Source organism: Brassica napus, chromosome A7, assembly GCF_020379485.1.
Source record: "Brassica napus cultivar Da-Ae chromosome A7, Da-Ae, whole genome shotgun sequence".
Classification (NCBI taxonomy): Eukaryota; Viridiplantae; Streptophyta; class Magnoliopsida; order Brassicales; family Brassicaceae; genus Brassica; species Brassica napus.
Window position 1 is genome coordinate 27,647,887 of NC_063440.1, and position 23,581 is coordinate 27,671,467.

Here is a 23,581-nt window from a genome sequence, read left to right on the forward strand (position 1 = left end):
AATGGTTGGACATAACATTTATCAATAGGTCACACTGCTGTTTTAATAGAATAGATTTAAATTTAGAAAAATTGTGTTTAGACATTAACGAAATAATTTGTTAATTTCCTTTCAAATAAAATATTTTTTTTCCATTTTAGATGTTATATATCAAGTTACATATAAAACACATCTATAAGTTAAGATACTTATTTATGATATACCAAATTTATCATATAATCAAATAAAAGAGATGAAATTCAAACTATTTATTCAATATATAAAGGTGTGAAAATATTCATTTCTATTCAACAATAAAAAATATTTCGAATATATGAATTTAAAAGAAAATTATCTGATGATTTATAAGGATTTTTGTTAGTCTTTTGTGAATCATGTTTGTATAAACTAGGACACAGAAATTCAAACTAAGATAATGTTTGAGTCTAACAGATATTTATATATATCTAAACCAAAACTTTACGTATGAAACATGAAAACTACTTAGGGTCTGACTGGTTCAAACGCAGCGGTTGCGGTTGCGGCTACGGGCGTTTGCGGATGCGGGTGGTTGCGGTTTCTAGCGGTTTTAAGAGATTTGTACGACTAGTTCTGCGGTTAGAAATTGGTGCGTTTGCGGGATACTTATGACTGGTTAACTACCAAATACAGCAGCGGTTAAATAATAAATTAATAATATTTACATTTTATATAATTATAAAAATATCAAAAATCATAATATTATAATAAATATGTAAATTATATTTTCAAAGTTATAGTTTTAAATTTTTAAAATTATAGAAAATATTTTTATTTTAAAATTTTATAATATTAATTAAAATATAATAGATATATTTTAGTATTTTTATAATTCCATTTTAAAAAAATTATTGAATATTTTTATTTTTGTATTTATATGGTTTTTAAAGAAAAAGAAAAAAAAATTATCTTCCCGCAACCGCCCGCAACCGCAAACGCTAGCTGGAACCAGCTTTTGATTTTAAGAGGTTCGGAGCGGTTTGAAGCGATTTGTAGCGGTTTGTATGATTGTTTCGAAACGCTGTCAACCGCTACCAACCGCAAAAGCTGCGTTTGCGTGTGGTAGCGGGGAAACCAATCAACCTCTTAGAAGATGATTTACGTTAATGACCGAATCTGTTTTTAAATGATAAAACATGTAAACAGTGCTGTGCGCCTGATGCTGATGGTAGCATAAGAAAGGAGACATGACAGCTTTTGGTATTGTCCTACTGAGGTGTTCGGTTATCCTTAGGACACGCAGTTTCTCTCCGCTTCTCGGATGCTTTTAGATATGTTCGTCGCATATATCAAAGACCATCAACAATAACTGCCGACGAAATATCAACGTTATCTAAATTATTGAGATTATACGGTCGGCCAATATTAATCACATCGATTTGTTATGCTTTTGGTTTTTAATATATTGATCAATGATCACAAATTATCATCATGGACAGTTTTTTTTAACATCATATATTAGTTATTTTGTCATAAGTATATAATAAATTAATTTTGTTTTACTTTTTACCCTGTTTGTTAATATATTTTCCTTCCAATATTTTTTTCTAGAAGACATCAATCATGATTTTTTTTTCTACATCTTAGTATGTATCTGCTGAAGCATAGTTTATGACATGTATTTGTGGTATTGACTAAAACCATCCAAGCTGTGGGTTTAATTTCATATATAATAGAAAAACATCATAGTCGTGGTTTTGAAGTACACGCATCCACGGGTAGCTGAGATCTCTATCGTATTATTACATGTGTCTCCAATAAAAGGGCAACAATAAATGCTGACAAAGATAATCCCAAATATTACGGAATATTGAATACAACGAAAACAACATAAAATATAACATTTTTAAACTAATATTCTATAAATTAATATACATTAAAAATCTTTATAAAATAATATAATTTTATAGTTTCAAATAAAATTTTTGGTTCAATTAGTATATCGATAAATTAATATCTCTATAAATTAATAAAAAAATTATAGTTTTGGTGTATTTCCAACATTATTAATTTATAGAGATTCCACTGTAAATCATAAACATTAAACGTTATCATGTCAAACATGAACAAGTATAAAACCTAAACTAGAGTTTGATCCTAACAAATAAACTTCATTAGAGGCGAATGAGTACTTAACAAGCTGAAAAACTTCATGGAAACGTAATGATTCGCTGTCAAGCGAGGTAAACAAACACTTAGGCACATGAGATCTTGAGATTTTCTATACATCTAAAGAAACACTAATCTGTGACATATCAATAACTACAAGAATGTAAAAACAAATGCAATGAGAATGTATTCATTTAAGTATAAAGAATTTGGATGAAAAAAAAAACAGTAAATAATCGAATTAGTGAACTGACATGGTCCGTCTGGAGCATTTGTTAAAGAATCAACCACTTAAGATAACATAATTTTAAGCAAAATTTTTACGAGACATAAACATTATCGGACCAACATGGGTGTAATCTGGTCTTTTCCACCTTGACCCTTCTCTCCTTTAATCTTCCTCCTGAAGTATGTGTTACAAGGCATAAACATTCATCGGACCAACACGGGTGTAATCTGGTCTTGGAGCATACTTAAGGATGAAATTCCAAGCTATCTTGTCCAGATCATCATCTTCAATTGCATGAGTGCAAAGAAGCTTCGAGATCTCTAGGAATACTCCTGCATTGATGATCATCCTCTCGTATGGATAATCATCTCCTTCTCATGCATCAATCTCAGCTTTTTTTTATCTGTGATGTCTTGTAGAGCGTAAATTGCCAATAATGAGACAATTTCTGATTTGGGAGATGTGATGAGATTGCACAAGGGTTGAACAACCTTGCTCCACAAATAGTACCATGTGAAGTTATGGTTTCAACAAGTTCAAGATTTTTTTTTAAAACACAAGAGAAAGGAAAAAAATTTGTCTTGTTTGTTTTTACCTCAGCTCTTGATAAACGCACTTATGAATCACAAGACAAACTGCATCACAATGTTGTTGTCCACTGTTGTAATAAGTCGGACTATCTGGCATATCTTCTTCTTGATACGATTATTTTCAGTTCTTCTTAGAAGGCTGTTGAGAATTGGTAACAATTGATTATCAATGACCAACTAATATGGGAACAATATTAAAATTCCAGTTTAATGTAAAATAAGTTATATATTGATAAAGCCAATAACCCGAAGATATTGTGCGTCGGGCGCCGACATTATATTGTGTATAGTGTGGAGAGCAACATAGTGATTCACCAGCCGTTCATCACTACAATAATCATGTGAATTAGCAATTTCCGAGTTTTGCCAAAAATATGAACTATATATATGTATACACAAAATACTAACTTTTAAGAATTCAGTGAGCAGAAAAATGAACCCTAAAGATGTTCCATGATTCTCACGTTATCAATTCATATGTCAATTCACTTAATTTCAAGGTTCTTTAAGCTTTATGGAAATGTATTTCATTTTTCTATGTATTCAATGATTACATCTAGTTCATATTTTTTATATCCGTATACATTGACGTGAGACTGTAAAAAATGCAATAATTTTCGTTCATTCTTTTTTTCTTCTTATAATCTATTTAAAATCGCATAAATTATATAATAATTTGACTGCGATGAGAAAAGAAACAAATGTTTTTGATTGTAACGTAGAACCAAATAAATGCTGACAAATCTAAATCCCAATAAAGAGCATAGCACACACATACATCGAAAACAACATAAATCATAAACATTAAACATTACCATGTCAAACCGGAACAAGTATGGAACCTAAACTTGAGTTTGATCCTCACAATAAACTTCAATAGAAGGGAGCGTCGACTTGACAAGCCAAAGAAGAAGAAAGTCTTGGAAACATAATGATTCGCTTGACAGCGACCTAAGGAGATGGGATTTTGAGATTTTCGATGTATATATCTAGAGAAACACTAATCCGTGACATATTCAAAACTACAAGAAAAAAAAAAACAAGCACAATGAGAATGTATTCAGTATATAAGTATTTGGGTGAAAAAGAAAATTAAGAGTAACTTTTAAAGATAGTCAAGTTAGTGAACTGCGGTAGTGGTTATAACTTATAACTCGAAAGCAACTTTCAAAAACACTTCATTTTCTTAAGTGAGATTTCTGCATTTCTATATGGACTAACTTTTGCATGATACTTAGTAAATGAAAATCATTCCATGGCATCTGCTTTATAATGGATATAACTTTAAAAGGACACCTCACACTTGGCCCTTCAAGTTGGCTTTTCCTTCAACACAAAAGCTATCAAATGATACTGATGGGAGGTTGAAATTAATCGGCATAATTTTGAAAATTAATTGTTTTAAAAATGTTAGAATTAATGAAGAATAAACAATGATAAAGCTTAGATTTGTAGAGAAAATGAAGAATGAAGTGAATTTGGAGACCAGACGAAATTATGCTAACATTTAGAGATATTCCTAAAGATGTGCACAAGAAAAATATATATTCCTAGTGAAAGCAATATTTAGTTTAATCCTTTTAATTAATTAATAAACAAAATTACATAGTTTAATACATATAAAGAAAAACTTACAAGGTTACAAGATAAACTATATCCAGTGGTTTTGAAAGAAAGTTAAGATAAATATTTAGACGAAAAAAGTAATATACTTTTCTGATTCTTTGGCTTATAATCTGACAGACATTGCCAGCTTCAGTTTGACCAACTTGCCAGCTTCACTTTACCAGTTTCTGCTAAATTTTTTTTGGTAATCCAGTTTCTGCTAGTTTGGAGTGTGAATAAGAGTTGATGTATCTTGGTTAAAATTTTTCCATTGCACCACCACATTAGTTTATACTCTTGATCTTGTACTTCTTTCGTTTTTTTTCTTTCTAGATTCTGTCTCTCCAATCTGCTTCCTCTTAAAATATCTATTCAGGTCAATCATTTTCCCATTAGCGTGGATCAGATAGGTTAAGCTTGTCAATCAGTTTAATTTCTGTTCGTGTTGTAGTTCACATTTTAATAGTAAGATTATAAATCAAATGACGTGATATATTTGATTACGTGTAACAACAAGCATTGACTAGGGCCACTCGACAAAATCTTACGAAACGAATAGAAACCTATCACATCTAATAAGGTGACGCGGCGTCGAAGCACCGTAGCACCGTAGCAGTACTCGTTTACTTGAAGCATATTCGCTAACATTATTCTATAGTGGAAATAAAAGTTTTGTTCCATAATTGTCTGACGTGTCAATAGTGTTTACTTGAACGTGGTGGGCTCGTGCATTACTGACAAACCATCAGTTTCCAAAACTATACATATATATCTGAAATTGATTCATCATCAGCTTCATTCATGTCACTTTATTATGGTGTAGCTTGAGAAGCAGTGCACCTTTTTTATAAGGATAAACAAACCAAATTTGACATTATTAAACACACAACACAATAGTCTCATTATGACCTTTCACACCTCAAAGAACTGACTTCTTGATAGCATTAGGAGCCTTGACATAAGCTACCAGCGAAGCATCTCCGGTTCTAATCATTGTCTTGAGCTCATAACCCATCCAACACCTTGAACTCTTCCTGTTGTAGAAAAATCCCAAACACTTACAATCACTCGTACACTTGTCCCCACAAGCTTTCTCCGTAGCCGACGAGCCACCGTTATACTTGGTCATGAAACTATCAGCTCCCTCGATCTTGAAATAATGAAACGTCTTGGGATCGCAACTCGTGAGACTCGGAGTCTTACAAGTCTCGTCCCATCCGAGAAGTCCTTTGTCGGTAGGACAAGCGTTACACTGACCTTTCTTACACAAACCAAAGTTCAAACAATGCTCAGGGATTCTACACTCGTCGTTACCGTCGGTATCGTCGTTAGTAAACGCCGTGTAGGTCACGTCCCAAGCCGTTGCAGTCGCTAGCGTGCTGTAACTCCAAACTCTAACGTTACCGTCTGATTCTAACCTAATGAAACTCAACGTGGCGTTGTGTTTGGGACGTGAGAGGAACGTTGAGACGTTGAACTGAGAACCAGAGTCGACACCTTCCATGTGTAGACCCCACGTGGTGTCGGAATCTTCCACGGCTTGGAACGTCATGGACTGTAACTGAGTGATCTTGGAGAAGAACTCGTAGTCGTAGTAAACGATAGGCTTCGGAGTTTTGCTTGTCGTGTAGTACAAAACCAACTTCTTGTCTTCCATCACAAGACTGTACGGTCCATTTGTGTTGACCGAACGAGACAGTCTGCTTACGAGCTTGTTCCGTCCTGAACGTAGACAAATAAAATATTAATTTATGTTTTCTAAAATTTAAGATATCATTAACATAAATAAGCTCTCAAATTTGTAAGAATTTTTTTTTAAAAATAAAAATTCTTAATAATTGTCTATAGTAGTCTCTAAAATTTTAAGACATCCCGTACCGTTGCGTTTAAGTGATTGTCCGACAAGAAGTGTGTCTGTAGGAGAGTCAAAGCTCTGCCATATGAATTTACCATTGGCATCGTATATTACCATATTGCCATTCTCCAAGATCTTGATCCCCACGGCACCTTTGTTAGCCGTGTTCGTTTGCCAGACGAGGCGACCATCGGCGTCGGCGAGCACGAGGTTTCCGTCTTCACCGAAAGTCAACGTCGCGTTTTCTTTGACCGGCGAGCCTCTGTTTGCTTCCCAGACCCACCGGAGAGTTGACTCTTGAGCTCTGTTTCCGATTCTGAGAGCGAGTGTATACGCGTTTGGGGTTGTGTTGTAGAAACAGAGACGGAAGTTGTCGTTGAAGGGCTGGAAGCCACGTACGTCGGGGTTGTATTCGATGGGACTGTAGTCGGTGTAGCCTCCTTCGTTGACTACTAGGAACTGCTCGTCGACGGGGACTTTGGCTTGTGCCCCGATCAAGAAAATGGAGAGAGTGAAGCAGAGAGACAATGTTATTGAGAATTTCATTTTTAATGTGTTGTTTATTGATTGTGGTGTGTGTTTATGTGTATAGAGTGAGGTTCTATTTATATAGGAACCAAAGCGGTCTTGGTTTTAAAATGTCTGAATAATAGGGTCTTTTAGATGACTTTTTGGTCTTTGTTTCGGCTATAATTTATTGGTTTTGCTGGTTTTGTTTTGAATTTGATCATTCCAGAGAGCTTATCTTGACCTTAATGCTAACCCGTGCACGGTTAGATAATCTCCATGTCAACGATTGACAATGATATCTAACGAAACAAGATCCGAGTTAAGGGGTTAACTGTGTAAGCATATGGTTTAAGATTTATCTGTTGTATGCCAGTAAGAGTGATTTAACATCTAAATATAACAAGGTTAATTTTTTAAAAACATAACATCACTAGTAAAACTTAATTACAGATTTGTTTCATACAAACACTTCATGTTTTCTCTTGTAAAAGAACTTGTATATGTATTTATCGATAACATTATGGTGTAAATTAAATAAATACTCTTAACATATACTAACATGTTCATTCACAAAGCAGTCAATATTTATTATACTTGTTTTGTTGGTTTCTAATTATATAGTTTCTTCTTTCTTGTACCACATGCAACGTTAGTTAAATAATTAGAAATGGTAGGAATGCTGCTTATTAAACACACATAAATATAAATCATACATCTGAGGTAGGACCGACCATTCACCTTTCTATTAATATAAGCGATCGGGGAAGATGCTCGTGGTCGATTTTTTCGTCTCTTTGTATTTGATGAAATCTATTTTTTTACTGATGTAGCATACCAGAATTCGAAATTTAAATACATGCAGTTCTGATTAAATTTTATTTATAGAGAGAGATAAAAGGGAGATGATAATAATTAATCGTTGCTAATTATTTGTCTTTTTAAAATGAAACTGCCACTTGTTTATAAAGAAACTAAAGAAAATTTGAAGGTGCTTTTACAAAGAAAGAAACGGACAATGAACCGGAACGGTGTTCATGTAATCATGTGTGTCCCAATACCCGGCGGCTTGCGAGGTGTGTGTGGGGCCTTGTAAGACAGGTCTTATTCGGCTGCTCGAGGCTTTAATATTTTTTATTTAGGTTAACCTTTTTTTATGATTGATGTTCTGAGTCCATGTGCCAACTTGTGTTGATAAAATAGTAAAGGCAACCATCTGTATTCATTGCCAGAGGAAGAAAAAGTACTTCCATTGCTGAGTTAGCCATCCCATCATAGCACATGGTCCTTATATCCAATGGGCTTTGGTTTATCATTCAGCTCCACTTGTTGGGCTTCATTATTTGTTGGCTTAAGGTCTGTAATCCATCCCTAGCTTCCATTTGTAATAGAAAAAACTTTGAGGAACATGTGAAATTGTTAAAACTAGAGGGAATGTAGAGAAAATGAGCATTTTAATCTTCAAACTATTTGAAATCAACAAATTTAATACCTAACTATTATTTGCACGATTTTATTCCCTAGTTGACTCGACAAATTAGTGACTAAAAAACTCAACCATTAAATCGTTAGTTTTATATCAATTATCATTGTAATTGAATCTGAAAAAAATCGAACAAAACTTTAATTTTGAGTGATGATGATTTTCGGTGATACTTGTTTCCGTGATAAGGTTGAATTTGCTCTCTTATCACTGAAAATTACTTTTGAAAATCACTTTTGCCATCAAAAATAGTTTGAGTTTGGAGATTCAAAGTTTTTTTGATTCAATAGCAAAGATAACTTAACAGTTGATTTTTTAGTCATTAATTTGCCAAATCAACTATTAGTTGAAGAACTAAATCGTGAAAGTAATAGTTTAGTATAAAACTTACTGATTTCAAATAGTTGAGGAATTAAACTCCTATTTTCTCAGGGAATGCAAGTGACAAAACAAAAGTTAGAGGAAACATAACGCAATAGAGTGATATATAATAAAATATAGGACGCATATGTAATTGCAAACAATATGTGGTGAAAATTGATAAATATAAAAAAGTTAAGGGATCGCGATAAATATACAAAATGTTTCGGGAAAGTATGTAACTACTATTTTAAAAAGGCAGAGAAAAGGAATCGAATTAAAAGCTCATCATCGAGGAGCGCGTCAGATTCTATCTATATAGACGAGACGAAAGTGTTCTCTCGGATCTCTCTCTAAAACCCTAACTCTGATCAATCAAATTCGGCAGCAGCGAGATTATGGCCAACAGCAATCTTCCCCGAAGAATCATCAAGGTGAGAGCTGGTTTTGTTAATCGCCTTTCGATCTCGTCTTTTTATTCCTGATTCTCATTTTTTTTAATTCAATTGTGATCTGATAGGAAACGCAACGTCTGCTCAGCGAACCGGGTAAGCTCTTTTTGATTTCGATCCACCACCTTGTTGAGTTTTTAGTGCTGATAATATTAATCTTTGATGGTTGAATTGTGATCCTCCATAAAAGTTTGAATTTTGTTGTAGAGGGTAAGTTAAAAATGTGATTTTTGAATGTTGCAGCTCCAGGTATAAGTGCATCTCCATCTGAGGAGAACATGAGGTACTTCAACGTTATGGTTCTTGGTCCTTCTCAATCACCTTATGAAGGTAATTGCTTTTATACTATCTATGTAGCTGTTGGAAGATGTCTATGAAAGATTCTTATTTGTGGGAAGTAACCAAGTAGTATCTTCTGATAATCTGAGTTTCAGTTTATTGCTTTGAGATTGCAGCATGTTGAACAACCATTGCTAGGTAGGTAATGATCATGTAGATTGTTGGGTTTGGAAGAAAAGCTGAGAAATTGTTATATGGATACTTAATAGTTATAAGCTTATTACAACTTTATATTTTATTTGTATCCTTTTGCTGCTGCATAAAATATACTGAGTTAAAGATGTTGCACTTTTTACCTCCTGTGAATCAAGCCTACTCATTTTCTAAAGTTTGATTCTTTTATTCAGACTGAGTGATGTATGCCAATCATTTTTGTTTCCATTTTATAGGAGGTGTTTTCAAGTTGGAGCTCTTTTTGCCTGAAGAGTACCCTATGGCAGCTCCCAAGGTAAGTTGTTTCTGTGTTTCCTCCTTTTTGAAAGTTTATATTGTTTTCAAGTTTTGCATTATCCGCATCCAATGGTGACTTGAGTATAAGTAGGGACTGTTACATTTCTTAGGTATATTCACGTCTATAACATTGGATTCGTTGTTTGGGTAGAGAGTTATATTTTTCTATACTTTAGTACGCTCTGGCTCTTCTAATGATAATGATTTGGAACAGGTTAGGTTTCTCACCAAGATATACCATCCTAATATTGACAAGGTCTTGCTCTCCACTCCTTCCTCTGTTTTCACTTTCACTTTCACAAAACACATTTTTCACAAACTTGTTTATTTGCATGTACAGCTGGGAAGAATCTGTCTTGATATCCTGAAAGACAAATGGAGCCCTGCTCTACAAATACGAACAGTGCTCTTAAGGTAACGTATGAGTTGATTACATTAGATTCTCTCCTTCCACAAAGCATAGGTTTCTTGAGGCGTGACAGCTTTCTTATTCTATTGATATGTCGTCTTTATAAAAGTATTCAAGCTCTTCTGAGTGCACCAAACCCTGATGATCCATTGTCTGAGAACATCGCTAAGCATTGGAAGAGTAATGAGGCTGAAGCTGTGGAGACAGGTAATGTGATCTAAACCGTAAACTTAACTCGTTACCATACTTCTTTACAAACCGTGGGTTACCATCCTTGTGAACTATCTGCGCAGCTAAAGAATGGACCCGTCTGTACGCAAGCGGCGCATGATGGGATGGGAAGGGTGAAAACATCTCATATTCATCCAATTAACATTTACATCTCGTGATAATCTATCTCAACTTCAAAGTTACAAAAAGCTTATATTTTACTGTGTTTCGGCACAGGAAGCTGTAATCTCTCTGAATCATTTACTAATAGATGATCTTCTCTATTAGTCAAGTTTGCTTGAATTTAAAGATTATTTACTCTGTACTCTGTTTAAGCTCTGCAACTTTCGTATGTTGCAAATAACCATAAAGGTTGATAAATCATCAAATGTTATCCAAACAAAATAGAGAAGGCATATTAAATTAGGACACAAGTTTAAAACTTTACAATTACAAACCATAACACAAATTAAGTGACAGTAAAGTAATCAACAACCATCATAACCATCAACCTAATGTTACTCGGATATAAAATAATAAGAGATATTAAAAGTAAAGAAAATAAAAACACTACCATAGAAAACCACCAACACCAAAGGAATCATCATCAGTAGAGTAGAGAGCACCAGACAACACATTTCAGATTTCATGAGAAATATTAATGAAGCCGAAGTGAGACAAGTGCGTCTACCAACACGTGGAAGGACTTTACTATCTAGACAGGAATGGCGTCTACGTTCGATGAATCTTCACATCTCAATACAATCCCTTCGAGGCTTGCAGGGAACGTGCACTTACTCCACTGCCAACCAGCAGCTAACGGCTCCGTCGTCGGGACTATCATCAGCACGCTCTCGTTTCGCTGCACCACTCCTATCACACTCACTGTGCTTCCTTCTTTGATATACCTGCAAACGAAAGGAAGTATCATCATCATCACAGAGACCAACATGTTTTTTGAGCAACTCTTTTCTAAGTCTACATTACCCTTCTTTTAGCCGCATTACTCTTTCATCATTGGAGAGATTCTTCTGACCCAACCACCTCACGAAGTCCGGAGACGCTTGCTCGCTCCCTGGCTTGAAGTCTATGACAACAGAATCATCGACGATGGGTGTTACCTTTGCACCGTTCCCAGTCTTCACCAATGCTCTCAGCCCGGATTGAAAATCAGAGATGTAGAAGTCCACCACATGCCTCTGCCATGTATTGAAAAGTTTAGAGACATTTCACACTGAAAGAGAAGGAAATATCATCTAACCTCTGCTGATCTCAGTCCCCATGTGAAGCGGCGGTGTGAAGCATTAGCCGGCTTCGAACCCCATCCACGGTACTCGTATAAACAAGTAGACGTGTAAACACATCTGGGAACTCTATGGAACGATGACTCAAGCGGCACGTTACCACAGGTGACAACCTTTTCAACAAACAAAAAGTATAAGAAACCAAACATGGTTCTAAAAATCAATCCTAACCGAAACGATTTTCATAAAATTCGACTTATACAATTTAAATTCGTTTAAACCATTATAAATCAGTTAACTGTTTTAAATCGATCTAAAATAAGTCTAAATCTGTTAAATTAAGCAAGAATATTAGTACAAATCTACAAATTTGTCTAATTTCTTTGTTTTGTATATATAATTTTGACAATTCATCATAGTTTTTTAATTAAAACCAAAAACTAAAATATCTTATATAAATGTACTATATATATAAACCCGAATAATCCGCCTAGTAGCTAGTTCTCTAGTTACAGCCTAAAGATTTCTTGAACATTGGTTATACACACTAGTAGGAAGCGTAGTTAGATAATACTTACCCCAGTGACCTTAACGTATTGACCGTTTTTAGCAGTCCTAAGATCAGCATCAGGATAACGAGCCACAAAATCTGTAATCCCACGTCTCTCACAAGACACATTCCAGAAGAAGAGCGCAGCAACAGCAGCGAACAAAACCGCCACGACGATGAGTAGAATCGCATTGTGAACCGCTCCGAGGATGAAGCCTCCGGCGAGGAACCCCATCACAAATATAAGTATAACCAGCCACATCACAGGCTTGGGGAAGCTCTTCATGCATGAGAAGTCATCTTCAGGAGCAAGCGTGGTCACCGCCTGGTTATGAACAACGGAAGAAGGGTTATTATGATGATGCGTCTTCATCGAACCGGAGTAGTCCAGAGGACCAGAGATCTTCCTAGGAGCCCCGGACGAGTTCAACGGGCCTGAGGTGATGGGCCCTGACGTTATGAGGCCTGTGGTCGGGAGTATAGGGATGGGACCGGAGTTTCCGGATTGGGGACCAGAAGATTTCTTTAACGGCTCCCCGTGTTTAGACAAAGGTCCTGAGTTTGTTTTCTTCATGGAGTTGGAACCAGCGGAAGCTAAGGAGCCTGACATGCGTCCGGTTGCGTTGGGCCCGCCCGGGCCGGGCTGCTGGCCGCTTCTGGAAGAGGCTCCGGTGATTGGGCCGGACTTTCTTGACTTGGTTCCATCTGTGGGGATGTCGAACATTTTTCCTAGCTCTCCTGATTTCTTGATGTCGCCGCCGGTGTAAGGCGTGGCTACTGAGCTCATCGTTGGAGGCTTTTCTTTGGGCTGCTCGGGCCTTCCGGAGACAAAGAGGCCGTTGCTGAGCTGGTGAGATGCGTATCTCGAACCCATTTGATCTCTTTCAGGGAACCAAAGCTAGCTACAGACAGATGAGCTCACCACAAACAATGCACTGAAACGTAAACAGGAAACCATCAGACACGGGGGAGATAGTTACAGACAGAACAGGTTTTGCATTAATATAGACGTGTACTTATCTAGACAGATCCTGCATCACTGTGGAGAAATACTAATTATCAGTATAGATCTACATAATTTAGACAGAGGAACCAAACATAACTCAAGTATCAAGTAAAAAGGAATAAAAAAAAGCTAAACATAATAGTTTCTAAATCAGTAATAATCATTCATGTCAAAAAACCTAGGAAGATCTCTGTGATTCAGCAGAAGGTGTTCCATTGCAAATCTCATATCAATGGATTAGATTCCACACTCCATTGATTTGAACAAGTACTAAAATAAAAAAGTAAAAGTAAAGCAAAACCTAATCCCCAAAATGGAATAAATGATCAAACACAGAAAAAAAAAATCAATCTGAAAGAAAAAAATAGATTCTCACCAGAGAGAGTGTAAGTTTCCACGAATCTCCGTTTGAGAAGAGAAGTAAAAAAAAAAAACCAATCAAGGAAAGTAGTTGGAAGAGTGACAGTAGAAGATGAGTAGCTGAGATCCCATATCCGTTAGAGCTCACTCTCCCTCTCTCCCGACCGATCTCGATCTCTTTCCGCCGCAACAGTTGCTACGTTGTCTCTCTCAATCGCTCTCTCTCTCTCTAAGCGCTCAAAGGCTTTTACTTTTTGATTGGACAACCGACTGAGGAAAGAAAGAACACTGTCTTTTGATGTCGCCGTCATAATTTTATTAGAAATAGTTTTGGGATCTTTCTATAAACTTTCTAAACATAAGGGTCTAAACTGTAATTATTATAAGTTGGGAGTTCTTTTCTTAACCGAACCGAACCGAAATGTTTGGTTATTGGTTCAAAAAGCCGGTTCTTGGTTTGGTTCACCGAACATATCTTCTTTTTTTTTAATAGTCTTGTCCTAATTTCGCCGCAACAGAAAAAAAAACAGAACTCGCACCGTTCTCGTCTAATCTCTCTCTCTCGACAATGGCTCGATCTTCGTCTCCGTCTCTTTCTCTCTCCCGGTGCCGATTCGCCGCGGCTTATCTCCTCCCTTCATCTCGATCCATCTTCTTCCGATCTCAATCCTCGAATCGCCGCTCTAACCTCGGGGAGCTGATTGAGATCGATGTCGCCGCGTCGCAGTCGCAGTCGCAATCGGATCCTCTTTCGCAGAAGCTGGAGGACGCGGTGCACCGGATAATGGTGCGCCGAGCCGCGCCTGATTGGCTCCCTTTCCTTCCCGGCGCTTCGTATTGGGTCCCGCCTCGTAGGTCCCAGTCCCATGGGATCGCTAAGCTCGTTGAGAAGCTGGCGAATCCCATCGGCGATGAAGAGTCAGTCTCTGTCGCGTCGGGTCGTGGATGGCCTTGTTCTGATTACTTCATCAAAGGTTCTTAATATTAATATCTGTTTAATCGTAATTGCGTTTGAATGTGTTCTGTTTCGTGATTTGATAAAGCTTTGATTTTTTTTTATTTTTTTACATAGAAAAGGATCCATTTTTTTTTTTATCTATTATCTGTATAGGTTCTGTATTTGGCTAATCGCTATTAGACATTTGTGATGATTATATATGTAACGTTTTGTCATAGCTTTCTCTGACTTGCTTAACGAGATTTGATGGACAAAAAGGACATTGATTTGGTTTGTCTGTTGTAGAGTTGTCGTTGTCTTAAATCTTTGGAAGTTATTACAGGTTTAAAGGTTAGTGATGGAAATGGGTGACCAGCTTGGGAAATAACATAAAGAGTGTTTCCTTTAATTATAGTTGAGAAGTCAGACAGACATGTAGTGTTAGTTATTTTGTATTGTGCCTTTAAAACAGAATGGTCTATGATGTATTCATTTGTATTGTGCATTGATCGCATCGTGTAGCGTCAAGTATGTTTCTTTTGGTAACAATGTCTTTAGCATTTGTTAAAAAACCTGATCATTCTCTTTTTTGTAATATAGGTGTAGAGCCTGAATCGGTGGAGACGGAGATGGCTTCAGGTACTGCTGCATCTCACTCTGAGGATGAGGAAGGGTAAACAAACAAAAACTCGTTAAAACCATTGTCTGGGTACGTTTGAGCTGATCTTTTATAACTTTTCTGTCCATGATTTCTAAGTTTTGCCTCGGCCTATTTCCAAATTTCTTGTATTTCTTTGGCCTCTGATGAGAAAAATGTCAAAACTTTGCAGATTCTACAAGATTTGTTGATTTTAAGAACACGGATCAAACAGGAATTGAACCACCAAGAGCAGATGTGAAGACGTGACATGGTTTAGACTTGAAGATAGGGTAAGAGTAAGCAAACCTTTTACAACACATGAGATCCTATCAAGTTCTGAAATGTAAAAAAAAAAACAATAAGAAAAGGCGTTGTAGCTCAGCCCCCTGTTTTCAATGTAATCTTTCTTATAACAGTTTGATGAATCCTGTGTATATATATTCGCCATCAGCTCTCAGGTCCCAGTTCTCCCATTTTAACACTTATTGCAAACTGTTTTGTTCAATGCATGTCACAAAACTATTGAAAAAGCATAACAATGTTACAAAATTAGAATCTACCGAGATAAGGTGTGGAGGTTAAACAATATCATTACATTTCTCACCAGGCAATATAATACCAATGGTGGATATAGAGCTGTAATAAATCATGAAAGAGTAAGTGTATTTGAGTTAACAGGAGCATATGATCATTGAGAGATTGTGGAACTCACTGATTCACACAGAAATAAAAGGAAGACCTAGTTTCAGTCATGTCTTTGGAGTTTGTGCGGGTACCATTACAAAAAAAAAAAAAAAAGACAAGTTTCACTGCAGAGAGAAGGCATGAAGCAAATCAAAACAAGAAGGAACACAGAAAAATCATACGCGGACCCATATGCTGGGCCTTAAATAGATACTATAAAGCCCATAAATAATCAGTCACGTGGCGAATCCACAACCGCAACGTGTGAACAGTCACGTAGAGGATCGCTCCACGATTGAATCAATCAATCAGATTTAACTTGTACAACAACGTGCATCCCCTCTCTTCTTGTTCTGACCACTCTTCCTGTCTCTCAACACTGGTCAGGATCTCTACCTCTCTCTGATAATTTTTTGTTTGTTTCTTTCTGAATTATTAAATTATTCTGATCTAAAAACCTCGATCTCCGATCTCGATTAGAGTTGCGATTGACTGTAACTGATCGGATCTCGCCATTTTCCAGGTGGTGAATTTGAGTTTAATTTATTTAATTTGAAAATGCCGGCGTTTTACGGAGGAAAGCTGACGACTTTCGAGGATGATGAGAAGGAGAGCGAGTATGGTTACGTTCGCAAGGTATCTATCATCTTTTGTTTTTAAACGATGGATAGATGTTAAGGTCGATCTGATACAACGTGAGAGATTTGTGGGAGAAGTAGATTTGTTTTTTTTTTGGGAACTCGTATGATCTGATCTGATCTGATCTGATATGACATTTTTCTCTGTGATGCAGGTCTCAGGTCCCGTCGTGGTTGCTGATGGGATGGCTGGTGCGGCTATGTACGAGTTAGTGCGTGTTGGTAATGATAATCTCATTGGAGAAATCATCCGTCTTGAAGGAGATTCCGCCACTATCCAAGGTTTGTTTGTTCTTACCGTGGTTTGACTTTACTACTTTGGATCTAAGATTGAAATGTGGCCTTCGGTAAAAGTGAGATACTACTTTTTAACTGATGTTTGTCAACTTCCAGTTTACGAGGAGACAGCTGGATTGACGGTTAATGACCCTGTTCTTCGAACACACAAGGTCCGTGAGTTCTTTCTTTTATCTCTGGCTTTAGCTTCTTTTCCTTAGTGTTGTTCTTCTGAAGCTAACATATGTTTTTTTTTGTTTCTGAATGTTTCAGCCTCTTTCTGTGGAGCTTGGACCAGGAATATTAGGAAACATCTTCGATGGAATTCAGGTTCAGTTTATGACTTCTATTTTTTTTTAATAACATTACAGGGCGTCTCACAATTTCTTCATATTCCTAAAAATATATCACAGAGGCCTTTGAAGACAATTGCGAAAAGATCTGGTGATGTGTACATCCCTCGTGGTGTCTCTGTTCCTGCTCTTGACAAAGATTGTCTCTGGGAGTTCCAGCCTAATGATTTTGGTAATGTGTTTTAACCTCATATATCTGTTAACGTGGTCTTAATCCTGATGCCAATTGTAATTTTCCTTGTTTGCAGTTGAGGGAGACACAATAACTGGTGGTGACTTGTATGCTGTAAGTTCATTTGCCACACCTCCTTAATCTAATTGAACTAGTTTTTTTTTCTTCTGATAGTCAAACATAACTTTTGGATGCAGACCGTCTTCGAGAACACTTTGATGACTCACCGTGTTGCCCTTCCTCCTGATGCCATGGGGAAGATCACTTACCTTGCTCCAGCTGGTCAATACTCCCTTAAGGTTTGAGTCTAGCTTTTCCTTCATTGTTTGAGTTGATCCTTTGTAACTACTACTTCCTGTTGGAAAAAAAAATTGATTTTCTTTGACTGTGTTTTTCATTGACCAGGATACAGTGCTAGAACTTGAGTTCCAGGGGGTTAAGAAGTCGTACACCATGCTTCAGGTTTGAACGCATCTTTAATTGTTCCTACTCGCAAACGTTTTAGCTATCCGTTCACTTTGTAAAATTGGTGTGTTTGATAATATGTCAGAGCTGGCCTGTCCGTACGCCTAGGCCAGTTGCATCCAAACTTGCTGCCGATACTCCTCTACTTACGGGACAGGTGATTAGTTACATCTGATCATACAATGGTCATAGTCATTCAAAGACGTATCTTGCTGATAATTTTCATTTTCTATGTTGTCAGCGTGTCCTTGATGCTCTTTTCCCCTCGGTTCTTGGTGGAACTTGTGCTATTCCTGGTGCTTTTGGCTGTGGTAAAACTGTTATCAGTCAGGCACTTTCCAAGGTAGGCTGTGACATTTGGATTTTTCTCATATCAATTGTTTTTTTCAGAGCTAATTTGTTCTTATTTAAATAGTATTCCAACTCCGATGCTGTTGTTTACGTTGGTTGTGGAGAGAGAGGAAACGAAATGGCTGAGGTATGCCTCTTCTCCTTCTAAACATGCCTTATTGGTTACACACTTAATATAAATTGGTGTGATGGCTTCTCATAAATTAGGTGCTTATGGACTTCCCACAATTGACAATGACGTTGCCTGATGGCCGTGAGGAATCTGTCATGAAACGTACTACACTGGTTGCCAATACCTCTAACATGCCTGTGGCTGCTCGTGAAGCCTCCATTTACACAGGTAATTTTCAGGCATTATAGGTCTAATCGTTTTTGATGAACCCCATATCACATCTTCTAATGACATAAAGCACATACAATGAACTCCAGGAATCACCATCGCTGAGTATTTTAGAGATATGGGAATGAATGTTAGTATGATGGCAGACTCAACTTCCCGTTGGGCAGAAGCATTGAGAGAAATTTCTGGACGTCTGGTAATGTCTTTGCTTCTCACTTTGCTGTATGTATTCTCCTTTCCTCAGTTTCTTGACATCCCTTTTGTTGTGTTTTTCTAGGCTGAAATGCCTGCCGACAGTGGATACCCTGCCTATCTAGCAGCACGTCTAGCGTCTTTCTACGAGCGTGCTGGTAAAGTGAAATGTCTCGGTGGACCAGAGCGTGATGGAAGTGTCACAATTGTTGGTGCTGTTTCACCTCCTGGTGGAGACTTTTCGGATCCTGTGACGTCTGCTACCCTTAGTATTGTGCAGGTAAAATGATCTAGCTCCTGGCTGTTTCTCTTCCATTGTACAAGTACATAATCAGATATGTTAATTAGCATTTTGGTTGTATTTATTGGCAGGTCTTCTGGGGTTTGGACAAAAAGCTTGCCCAGAGAAAGCATTTCCCTTCTGTTAATTGGTTGATTTCATACTCAAAGTATTCAACGGTATATGCTTACACATTCCTGTTCTTGTAAAAACCTGTTGTGGTATACTATCTCGAAGTTCTTGTTATATATAAAAAATTTGTTTGATTTTCTCAGGCATTGGAATCTTTCTATGAGAAGTTCGATCCAGATTTCATCAACATCAGGACAAAGGCCAGAGAGGTGTTGCAGAGGGAAGATGATCTTAATGAAATTGTCCAGGTACTTGTCACATATCCCTGGCATCTAAACTCGAGTTATAGAAAATAACCACTCTTAGCAGATAATACATTCTGAAGGAACTTATTTGACACGTGCCATTACACTTTGTGTGCAGCTTGTGGGAAAAGATGCGCTAGCTGAAGGTGACAAGATCACCTTGGAAACAGCTAAGCTGTTGAGAGAAGACTACCTTGCTCAAAACGCTTTCACACCGTGAGATTTTTGTTGTCTCCCTTTCGTTTTGTTAGTTATCTCTCAACGGGTTATTAACTCGTGAATGTTTTTGGATGAATCTTTGTCAGATATGACAAGTTCTGCCCTTTCTACAAGTCTGTGTGGATGATGCGTAACATTATCCATTTCTACAACCTAGCCAATCAGGTAACAAGATGCTTTGTTAAGTATAATTGTATTTTCTCGTTGGTATAAAGTTGTAACTTGGTCTCAAAATGTTGTTGGTGATGCAACAGTCGGTTGAAAGAGCAGCTGGAATGGACGGTCAAAAGATTACCTACACTCTCATCAAGCATCGCTTAGGAGATCTTTTCTACCGTTTAGTGTAAGCAAACTTCAATGAAACAATCATTATGTAGCTATAGTGAGATGTGTCTGAAACTGAAGTTGTGAATTTGTGGAAATAAACAGGTCACAGAAGTTCGAAGATCCAGCAGAAGGTGAGGCAGCGCTTGTGGCTAAATTCAAGAAACTGTACGAGGATCTCACTGCTGGATTCCGTGCCTTGGAGGATGAAACTCGTTAAAGCCTGCCTGTCAGAGGAGTGAGTCTTCTCTCCACAAAGTTCTCTTGTGTTTTTTGAGACAACAACAAACTATCATAGTGGTCGGTTATTTTATTCATCGGTTGGTTTGCTCCATCGATTGAGTTTAGCTTCTTGAACTTCATACAATTTCTCCGGCTGTGCTGTGTAATATGTTTGATTCTTTGTTTGTTTTTCATTATTGTAATAAGGTGCAAAGCCAAAGTGACTGTGTATTTGGTATTATGTACCACTCTCAATTCAATAAGCTATTTCTTTTATTTTCAAAACCTATTGGGGATACTTGTACTTTCTCATAATAATATATCATCATTTTGTACTTTTCTTTCATCTTTCCTTCTGTTGTAACAATATTTGTTTAAATAATATGGTAAAATGTTTAATAATTTTTGATGTTTCAAATATAAAATTTTCTTAATTTAATTTTATTATAAACTGTATAAATAATTACATATCATAAAGATGTTTAATTACCCAGACGTTAGAGAAAATGTTTAATTTATATTTTAAAAACATTTTTAGTATCTGTATTTTTATCTTTTTGTTGATCCTAATCTATATTTTAACCTAAAATCGTTGGTTATCAAATTTATTATGATGCTTTGAAATATAGAAATCACACGATTGGGAGATTCTTGAAGCCTAATTAGATAAAAGCCCAATAGGCCCATTTAAAGTTACTTGGATTATTAGTTATCTCTTCGTCTTCCGCCGCCGGGAGCTATAATCGCCGTTTAGCCGGCGCTCTGATCTAAAACACAGAGAGCTCTTCGTCTTATACTAAAACCTCTCCCCATGTGGAAGACCAAGACGATAACTAGCTTCAACAGCTTCCTTCAGTCCTACATGGCATCAGCGACGCGGCGGTACTCGAGAGTTGCTCCGCCGCAACCGGCGGTTATCCGCGTGACAAACAACATAGCACACCTGGGACCTCCAAAGACAGGACCTTTGCCACGTCAGCTCATGTATTTGCCTCCTTTCCCCGGCCATCCGTTACCGGGCAAAAACGCCGTTAACGGAGCTGACGGAGACGTCGGCCACGTCACTGCCATTAGCTGGGTCAAATACTACTTCGAAGAAGTCAATGATAAGACTATCCAATCCCATTTCACAAAGGGCCTTGTGAGTCTCCTCTCCTGGTAACACTTCTTAATCAAAACCACATTTTGGTTAAAACTACAGAGGAAACACTCATTGCTTCTTTGTGGCAGGTTGTGATGGAGAAAGAAGATGGAGTTAGAGCCATGAGAAAGGTTATAGTTTTGATCTTTTCTTTGTTCTGTTTCTTGTTGTTGGTGTGATCATTTTTCTAGGATTTGAGTTTTGTTAGTTGTAACACAGGTTAAGCATAACGAGGTGATGCAAGTAGGAGATAAGCTCTGGTTGCCTGTTTCAATCGCTGAAACGAGAATTTCTAAGAGGTATGACACTATACCGAGTGGTACCTTGTATCCCAACGCAGACGAAATTGCTTATCTTCAGAGGCTTGTCCGCTTCAAGGTAACGCATTGTAGTTAAGCTTTTACACAGACTGGTTTGTTTTGGTCAGTGTTTTTAAAACCGACCCCGTGGTTGGACCAGGTATGACCATAAACCGGTTATCTAGCCGGATTGGGTCTAATAGCTGGTTCGACCGGTCAAGCTGTCGGATTGAAAAACTATCAAAAATTTATAAACTAACCATATGAAAAAAAAATTAGTTTATATGCATATTTTTATATTGATATTTACTTATATTTTAATTATGTATCATATTTACTAACTTTACTTTTAAAATTTCTATATTTAAAAATATTATACCGAATTATTGAAACCATATTGAACCGTGACCCAAATAATTATCCGGTTCAGCTTCCGGTCCGGTTTAAAAAACATTGGTTTTGGTTTAACCTTTTGTTTCTGCAATGCAGGACTCTGCTATTATAGTTCTTAATAAGCCACCTAAGCTTCCGGTCAAGGTAATAGAGTTTTCTCATTGCTCTTGTACAGCTGTTACATTCTCTTGTTGATTATTCAATCATTTATCATTGTTTGTTTTCAGGGGAATGTGCCTATACATAACAGCATGGATGCGCTTGCAGCTGCAGCTTTGTCTTATGGTAACGATGAAGGTCCTAGATTGGTAAAACTCACATATTCTTTGTACTACCGTTTACTTGGAGAAGTTCATTTTGTTTTTTGGAAATCTTATTTGAGTTCTCTGTGGTCAGGTGCATCGTCTTGATAGGGAAACTAGTGGCCTCTTAGTAATGGGTCGAACCAAAGAAAGTATAGATCATCTTCACTCCGTGTTCAGTGATTTCAAAGGGAGAAACTCAAGGTGTAAGGTACGAACACTAACACGCTAAGACCTACTATGCAAAAGGTTGACCAGAATGTTGCGTAATCATAGGCTTGGAACAAAGCATGTGAAGCAATGTATCAGCGATACTGGGCACTGGTGATTGGTTCTCCAAAAGACAAGGAAGGAATAGTCTCAGCGCCTCTTTCAAAGGTATCTCTCTCATTATACTTACTGATGATGCCTGAATCTGGAAGATGATTCGAAAAACCCTGTGTTTAGGTGCTACTGGATGATGGGAAAACAGACAGGGTGGTTTTAGCTCAAGGTTCAGGCTTTAAGACTTCACAAGAAGCAATAACAAAGTATAGAGTGTTGGGACCAATGATCAACGGGTGTTCATGGTTAGAACTTCGTCCTATCACTAGCAGAAAGCATCAGGTAGTACTACTTTCACTAATCCTCTTGTGAACCATTTTGTGTGTTGTTTCACTAACCCTTTCTTCAAAAACAGCTACGCGTACACTGTGCTGAAGCTCTCGGCACTCCAATAGTAGGCGATTATAAGTACGGTTGGTTCATCCACAAGAGATGGAAACAGATGCCTCAGGTCGATATAGAGCCAACCACTGGGAAACAGTATAAACTGCGCAGGCCAGAAGGTCTTGATATCCAAAAGGGAAGCGTCTTGTCTAAAGTTCCTTTGCTGCATCTGCATTGCCGGGAGATGGTGCTTCCGAACATCGCCAAGTTTCTCCATGTCTTGAGCCAACGGGAAGCAGATCCGCTTCACCCAGGGATCAGCAGCAAACCTGATCTCTTGCGGTTTGTAGCTTCGATGCCTAGTCATATGAAGATCAGTTGGAACATCATGTCTTCATATTTGGTGTAGCTTTTTTGGTTCCTTTTATTGTTAACATTAACAGTTCCTGTAATTCCCAGCTTTCATTTTGAGTATATTTGTATTGTAAATGTATTTTGCTATTTTTTTTCTACAAAATAGAAATGGGGTTTACTATAATATGCATATAAAAT

The 23,581-nt window shown here is 37.2% G+C and overlaps 6 protein-coding genes across 8 annotated transcripts; 4 read left to right on the forward strand and 2 right to left on the reverse strand.

Annotated features, from left to right (window-relative positions):
- Positions 1–5,300: 5,300 nt before the first annotated feature.
- LOC106354665 (EP1-like glycoprotein 3) lies at positions 5,301–7,013 on the reverse strand. Its single transcript, XM_013794662.3, has 2 exons — positions 6,430–7,013; positions 5,301–6,273 (listed from the first exon to the last, which is right to left on the reverse strand). The coding sequence occupies exons 1-2, from the start codon at positions 6,950–6,952 to the stop codon at positions 5,471–5,473; spliced, it is 1,326 nt and encodes a 441-aa protein (XP_013650116.2). The 5' UTR covers positions 6,953–7,013; the 3' UTR covers positions 5,301–5,470.
- Positions 7,014–8,987: 1,974 nt separating this feature from the next.
- Positions 8,988–10,941, forward strand: LOC106354668 (ubiquitin-conjugating enzyme E2 36). The gene is made up of 8 exons (XM_013794667.3): positions 8,988–9,190; positions 9,277–9,304; positions 9,452–9,538; positions 9,937–9,995; positions 10,212–10,253; positions 10,338–10,411; positions 10,516–10,613; positions 10,700–10,941. The coding sequence occupies exons 1-8, from the start codon at positions 9,155–9,157 to the stop codon at positions 10,735–10,737; spliced, it is 462 nt and encodes a 153-aa protein (XP_013650121.2). The 5' UTR covers positions 8,988–9,154; the 3' UTR covers positions 10,738–10,941.
- An 80-nt stretch (positions 10,942–11,021) lies between these two features.
- Positions 11,022–14,056, reverse strand: BNAA07G34460D (uncharacterized membrane protein At1g16860). 2 transcript variants are annotated; one of them, XM_022689298.2, is made up of 5 exons: positions 13,795–14,056; positions 12,439–13,349; positions 11,878–12,033; positions 11,604–11,815; positions 11,022–11,524 (listed from the first exon to the last, which is right to left on the reverse strand). In XM_022689298.2, exons 2-5 carry the CDS (start codon positions 13,282–13,284, stop codon positions 11,332–11,334), a joined length of 1,407 nt encoding a protein of 468 aa, XP_022545019.2. In that variant the 5' UTR covers positions 13,285–13,349; positions 13,795–14,056; the 3' UTR covers positions 11,022–11,331. The 2 variants fall into 2 exon arrangements, with proteins under 2 accessions (XP_022545019.2, XP_022545018.2); XM_022689297.2 differs by having other exon boundaries at positions 12,439–13,345; positions 13,793–14,055.
- A 216-nt stretch (positions 14,057–14,272) lies between these two features.
- LOC106354670 lies at positions 14,273–15,832 on the forward strand. Its single transcript, XM_048736401.1, has 3 exons — positions 14,273–14,750; positions 15,314–15,422; positions 15,544–15,832. Exons 1-2 carry the CDS (start codon positions 14,345–14,347, stop codon positions 15,388–15,390), a joined length of 483 nt encoding a protein of 160 aa, XP_048592358.1. The 5' UTR covers positions 14,273–14,344; the 3' UTR covers positions 15,391–15,422; positions 15,544–15,832.
- A 447-nt stretch (positions 15,833–16,279) lies between these two features.
- Positions 16,280–20,531, forward strand: LOC106354663 (V-type proton ATPase catalytic subunit A). The gene is made up of 21 exons (XM_013794659.3): positions 16,280–16,419; positions 16,561–16,673; positions 16,831–16,957; positions 17,069–17,124; positions 17,225–17,281; positions 17,365–17,476; positions 17,553–17,590; positions 17,674–17,775; positions 17,882–17,938; positions 18,027–18,098; positions 18,183–18,284; positions 18,357–18,419; positions 18,500–18,632; positions 18,722–18,828; positions 18,910–19,104; positions 19,197–19,283; positions 19,380–19,484; positions 19,600–19,697; positions 19,787–19,865; positions 19,955–20,043; positions 20,130–20,531. Exons 2-21 carry the CDS (start codon positions 16,596–16,598, stop codon positions 20,242–20,244), a joined length of 1,872 nt encoding a protein of 623 aa, XP_013650113.1. The 5' UTR covers positions 16,280–16,419; positions 16,561–16,595; the 3' UTR covers positions 20,245–20,531.
- Positions 20,532–20,960: 429 nt separating this feature from the next.
- On the forward strand, positions 20,961–23,567 carry LOC106354662 (RNA pseudouridine synthase 3, mitochondrial). Of its 2 annotated transcripts, none has more exons than XM_013794658.3 (9): positions 20,961–21,387; positions 21,477–21,518; positions 21,607–21,765; positions 22,176–22,223; positions 22,307–22,387; positions 22,476–22,592; positions 22,658–22,759; positions 22,829–22,987; positions 23,061–23,567. In XM_013794658.3, the coding sequence occupies exons 1-9, from the start codon at positions 21,058–21,060 to the stop codon at positions 23,436–23,438; spliced, it is 1,416 nt and encodes a 471-aa protein (XP_013650112.2). In that variant the 5' UTR covers positions 20,961–21,057; the 3' UTR covers positions 23,439–23,567. The 2 variants fall into 2 exon arrangements, with proteins under 2 accessions (XP_013650112.2, XP_022545022.1); XM_022689301.2 differs by having other exon boundaries at positions 21,151–21,404.
- The last annotated feature ends 14 nt before the right edge of the window (positions 23,568–23,581 follow it).

What these genes read in the sequence shown, in the direction of transcription:
- LOC106354670 (XM_048736401.1), top strand. Translation starts at nt 14,345, where the DNA reads ATGGCTCGATCTTCGTCTCCGTCTCTTTCTCTCTCCCGGTGCCGATTC. An exon ending in TTCTGATTACTTCATCAAAG is followed by an intron (nt 14,751 to 15,313) that starts GTTCTTAATATT and finishes TTTGTAATATAG; the next exon opens with GTGTAGAGCCTGAATCGGTG.
- LOC106354663 (XM_013794659.3), top strand. Translation starts at nt 16,596, where the DNA reads ATGCCGGCGTTTTACGGAGGAAAGCTGACGACTTTCGAGGATGATGAG. An exon ending in CTGGTCAATACTCCCTTAAG is followed by an intron (nt 17,776 to 17,881) that starts GTTTGAGTCTAG and finishes TTCATTGACCAG; the next exon opens with GATACAGTGCTAGAACTTGA. An exon ending in CATACTCAAAGTATTCAACG is followed by an intron (nt 19,284 to 19,379) that starts GTATATGCTTAC and finishes TGATTTTCTCAG; the next exon opens with GCATTGGAATCTTTCTATGA.
- BNAA07G34460D (XM_022689298.2), bottom strand. Translation starts at nt 13,284, where the DNA reads ATGGGTTCGAGATACGCATCTCACCAGCTCAGCAACGGCCTCTTTGTC. An exon ending in GGGGACTGAGATCAGCAGAG is followed by an intron (nt 11,816 to 11,877) that starts GTTAGATGATAT and finishes AATACATGGCAG; the next exon opens with AGGCATGTGGTGGACTTCTA. An exon ending in GTAATGCGGCTAAAAGAAGG is followed by an intron (nt 11,525 to 11,603) that starts GTAATGTAGACT and finishes TTTCGTTTGCAG; the next exon opens with GTATATCAAAGAAGGAAGCA.
- LOC106354665 (XM_013794662.3), bottom strand. Translation starts at nt 6,952, where the DNA reads ATGAAATTCTCAATAACATTGTCTCTCTGCTTCACTCTCTCCATTTTC. An exon ending in ACAATCACTTAAACGCAACG is followed by an intron (nt 6,274 to 6,429) that starts GTACGGGATGTC and finishes GTCTACGTTCAG; the next exon opens with GACGGAACAAGCTCGTAAGC.
- LOC106354662 (XM_013794658.3), top strand. Translation starts at nt 21,058, where the DNA reads ATGTGGAAGACCAAGACGATAACTAGCTTCAACAGCTTCCTTCAGTCC. An exon ending in CCCATTTCACAAAGGGCCTT is followed by an intron (nt 21,388 to 21,476) that starts GTGAGTCTCCTC and finishes TCTTTGTGGCAG; the next exon opens with GTTGTGATGGAGAAAGAAGA. An exon ending in GAGTTAGAGCCATGAGAAAG is followed by an intron (nt 21,519 to 21,606) that starts GTTATAGTTTTG and finishes GTTGTAACACAG; the next exon opens with GTTAAGCATAACGAGGTGAT.
- LOC106354668 (XM_013794667.3), top strand. Translation starts at nt 9,155, where the DNA reads ATGGCCAACAGCAATCTTCCCCGAAGAATCATCAAG. An exon ending in TTCCCCGAAGAATCATCAAG is followed by an intron (nt 9,191 to 9,276) that starts GTGAGAGCTGGT and finishes GTGATCTGATAG; the next exon opens with GAAACGCAACGTCTGCTCAG. An exon ending in GGCTGAAGCTGTGGAGACAG is followed by an intron (nt 10,614 to 10,699) that starts GTAATGTGATCT and finishes CTATCTGCGCAG; the next exon opens with CTAAAGAATGGACCCGTCTG.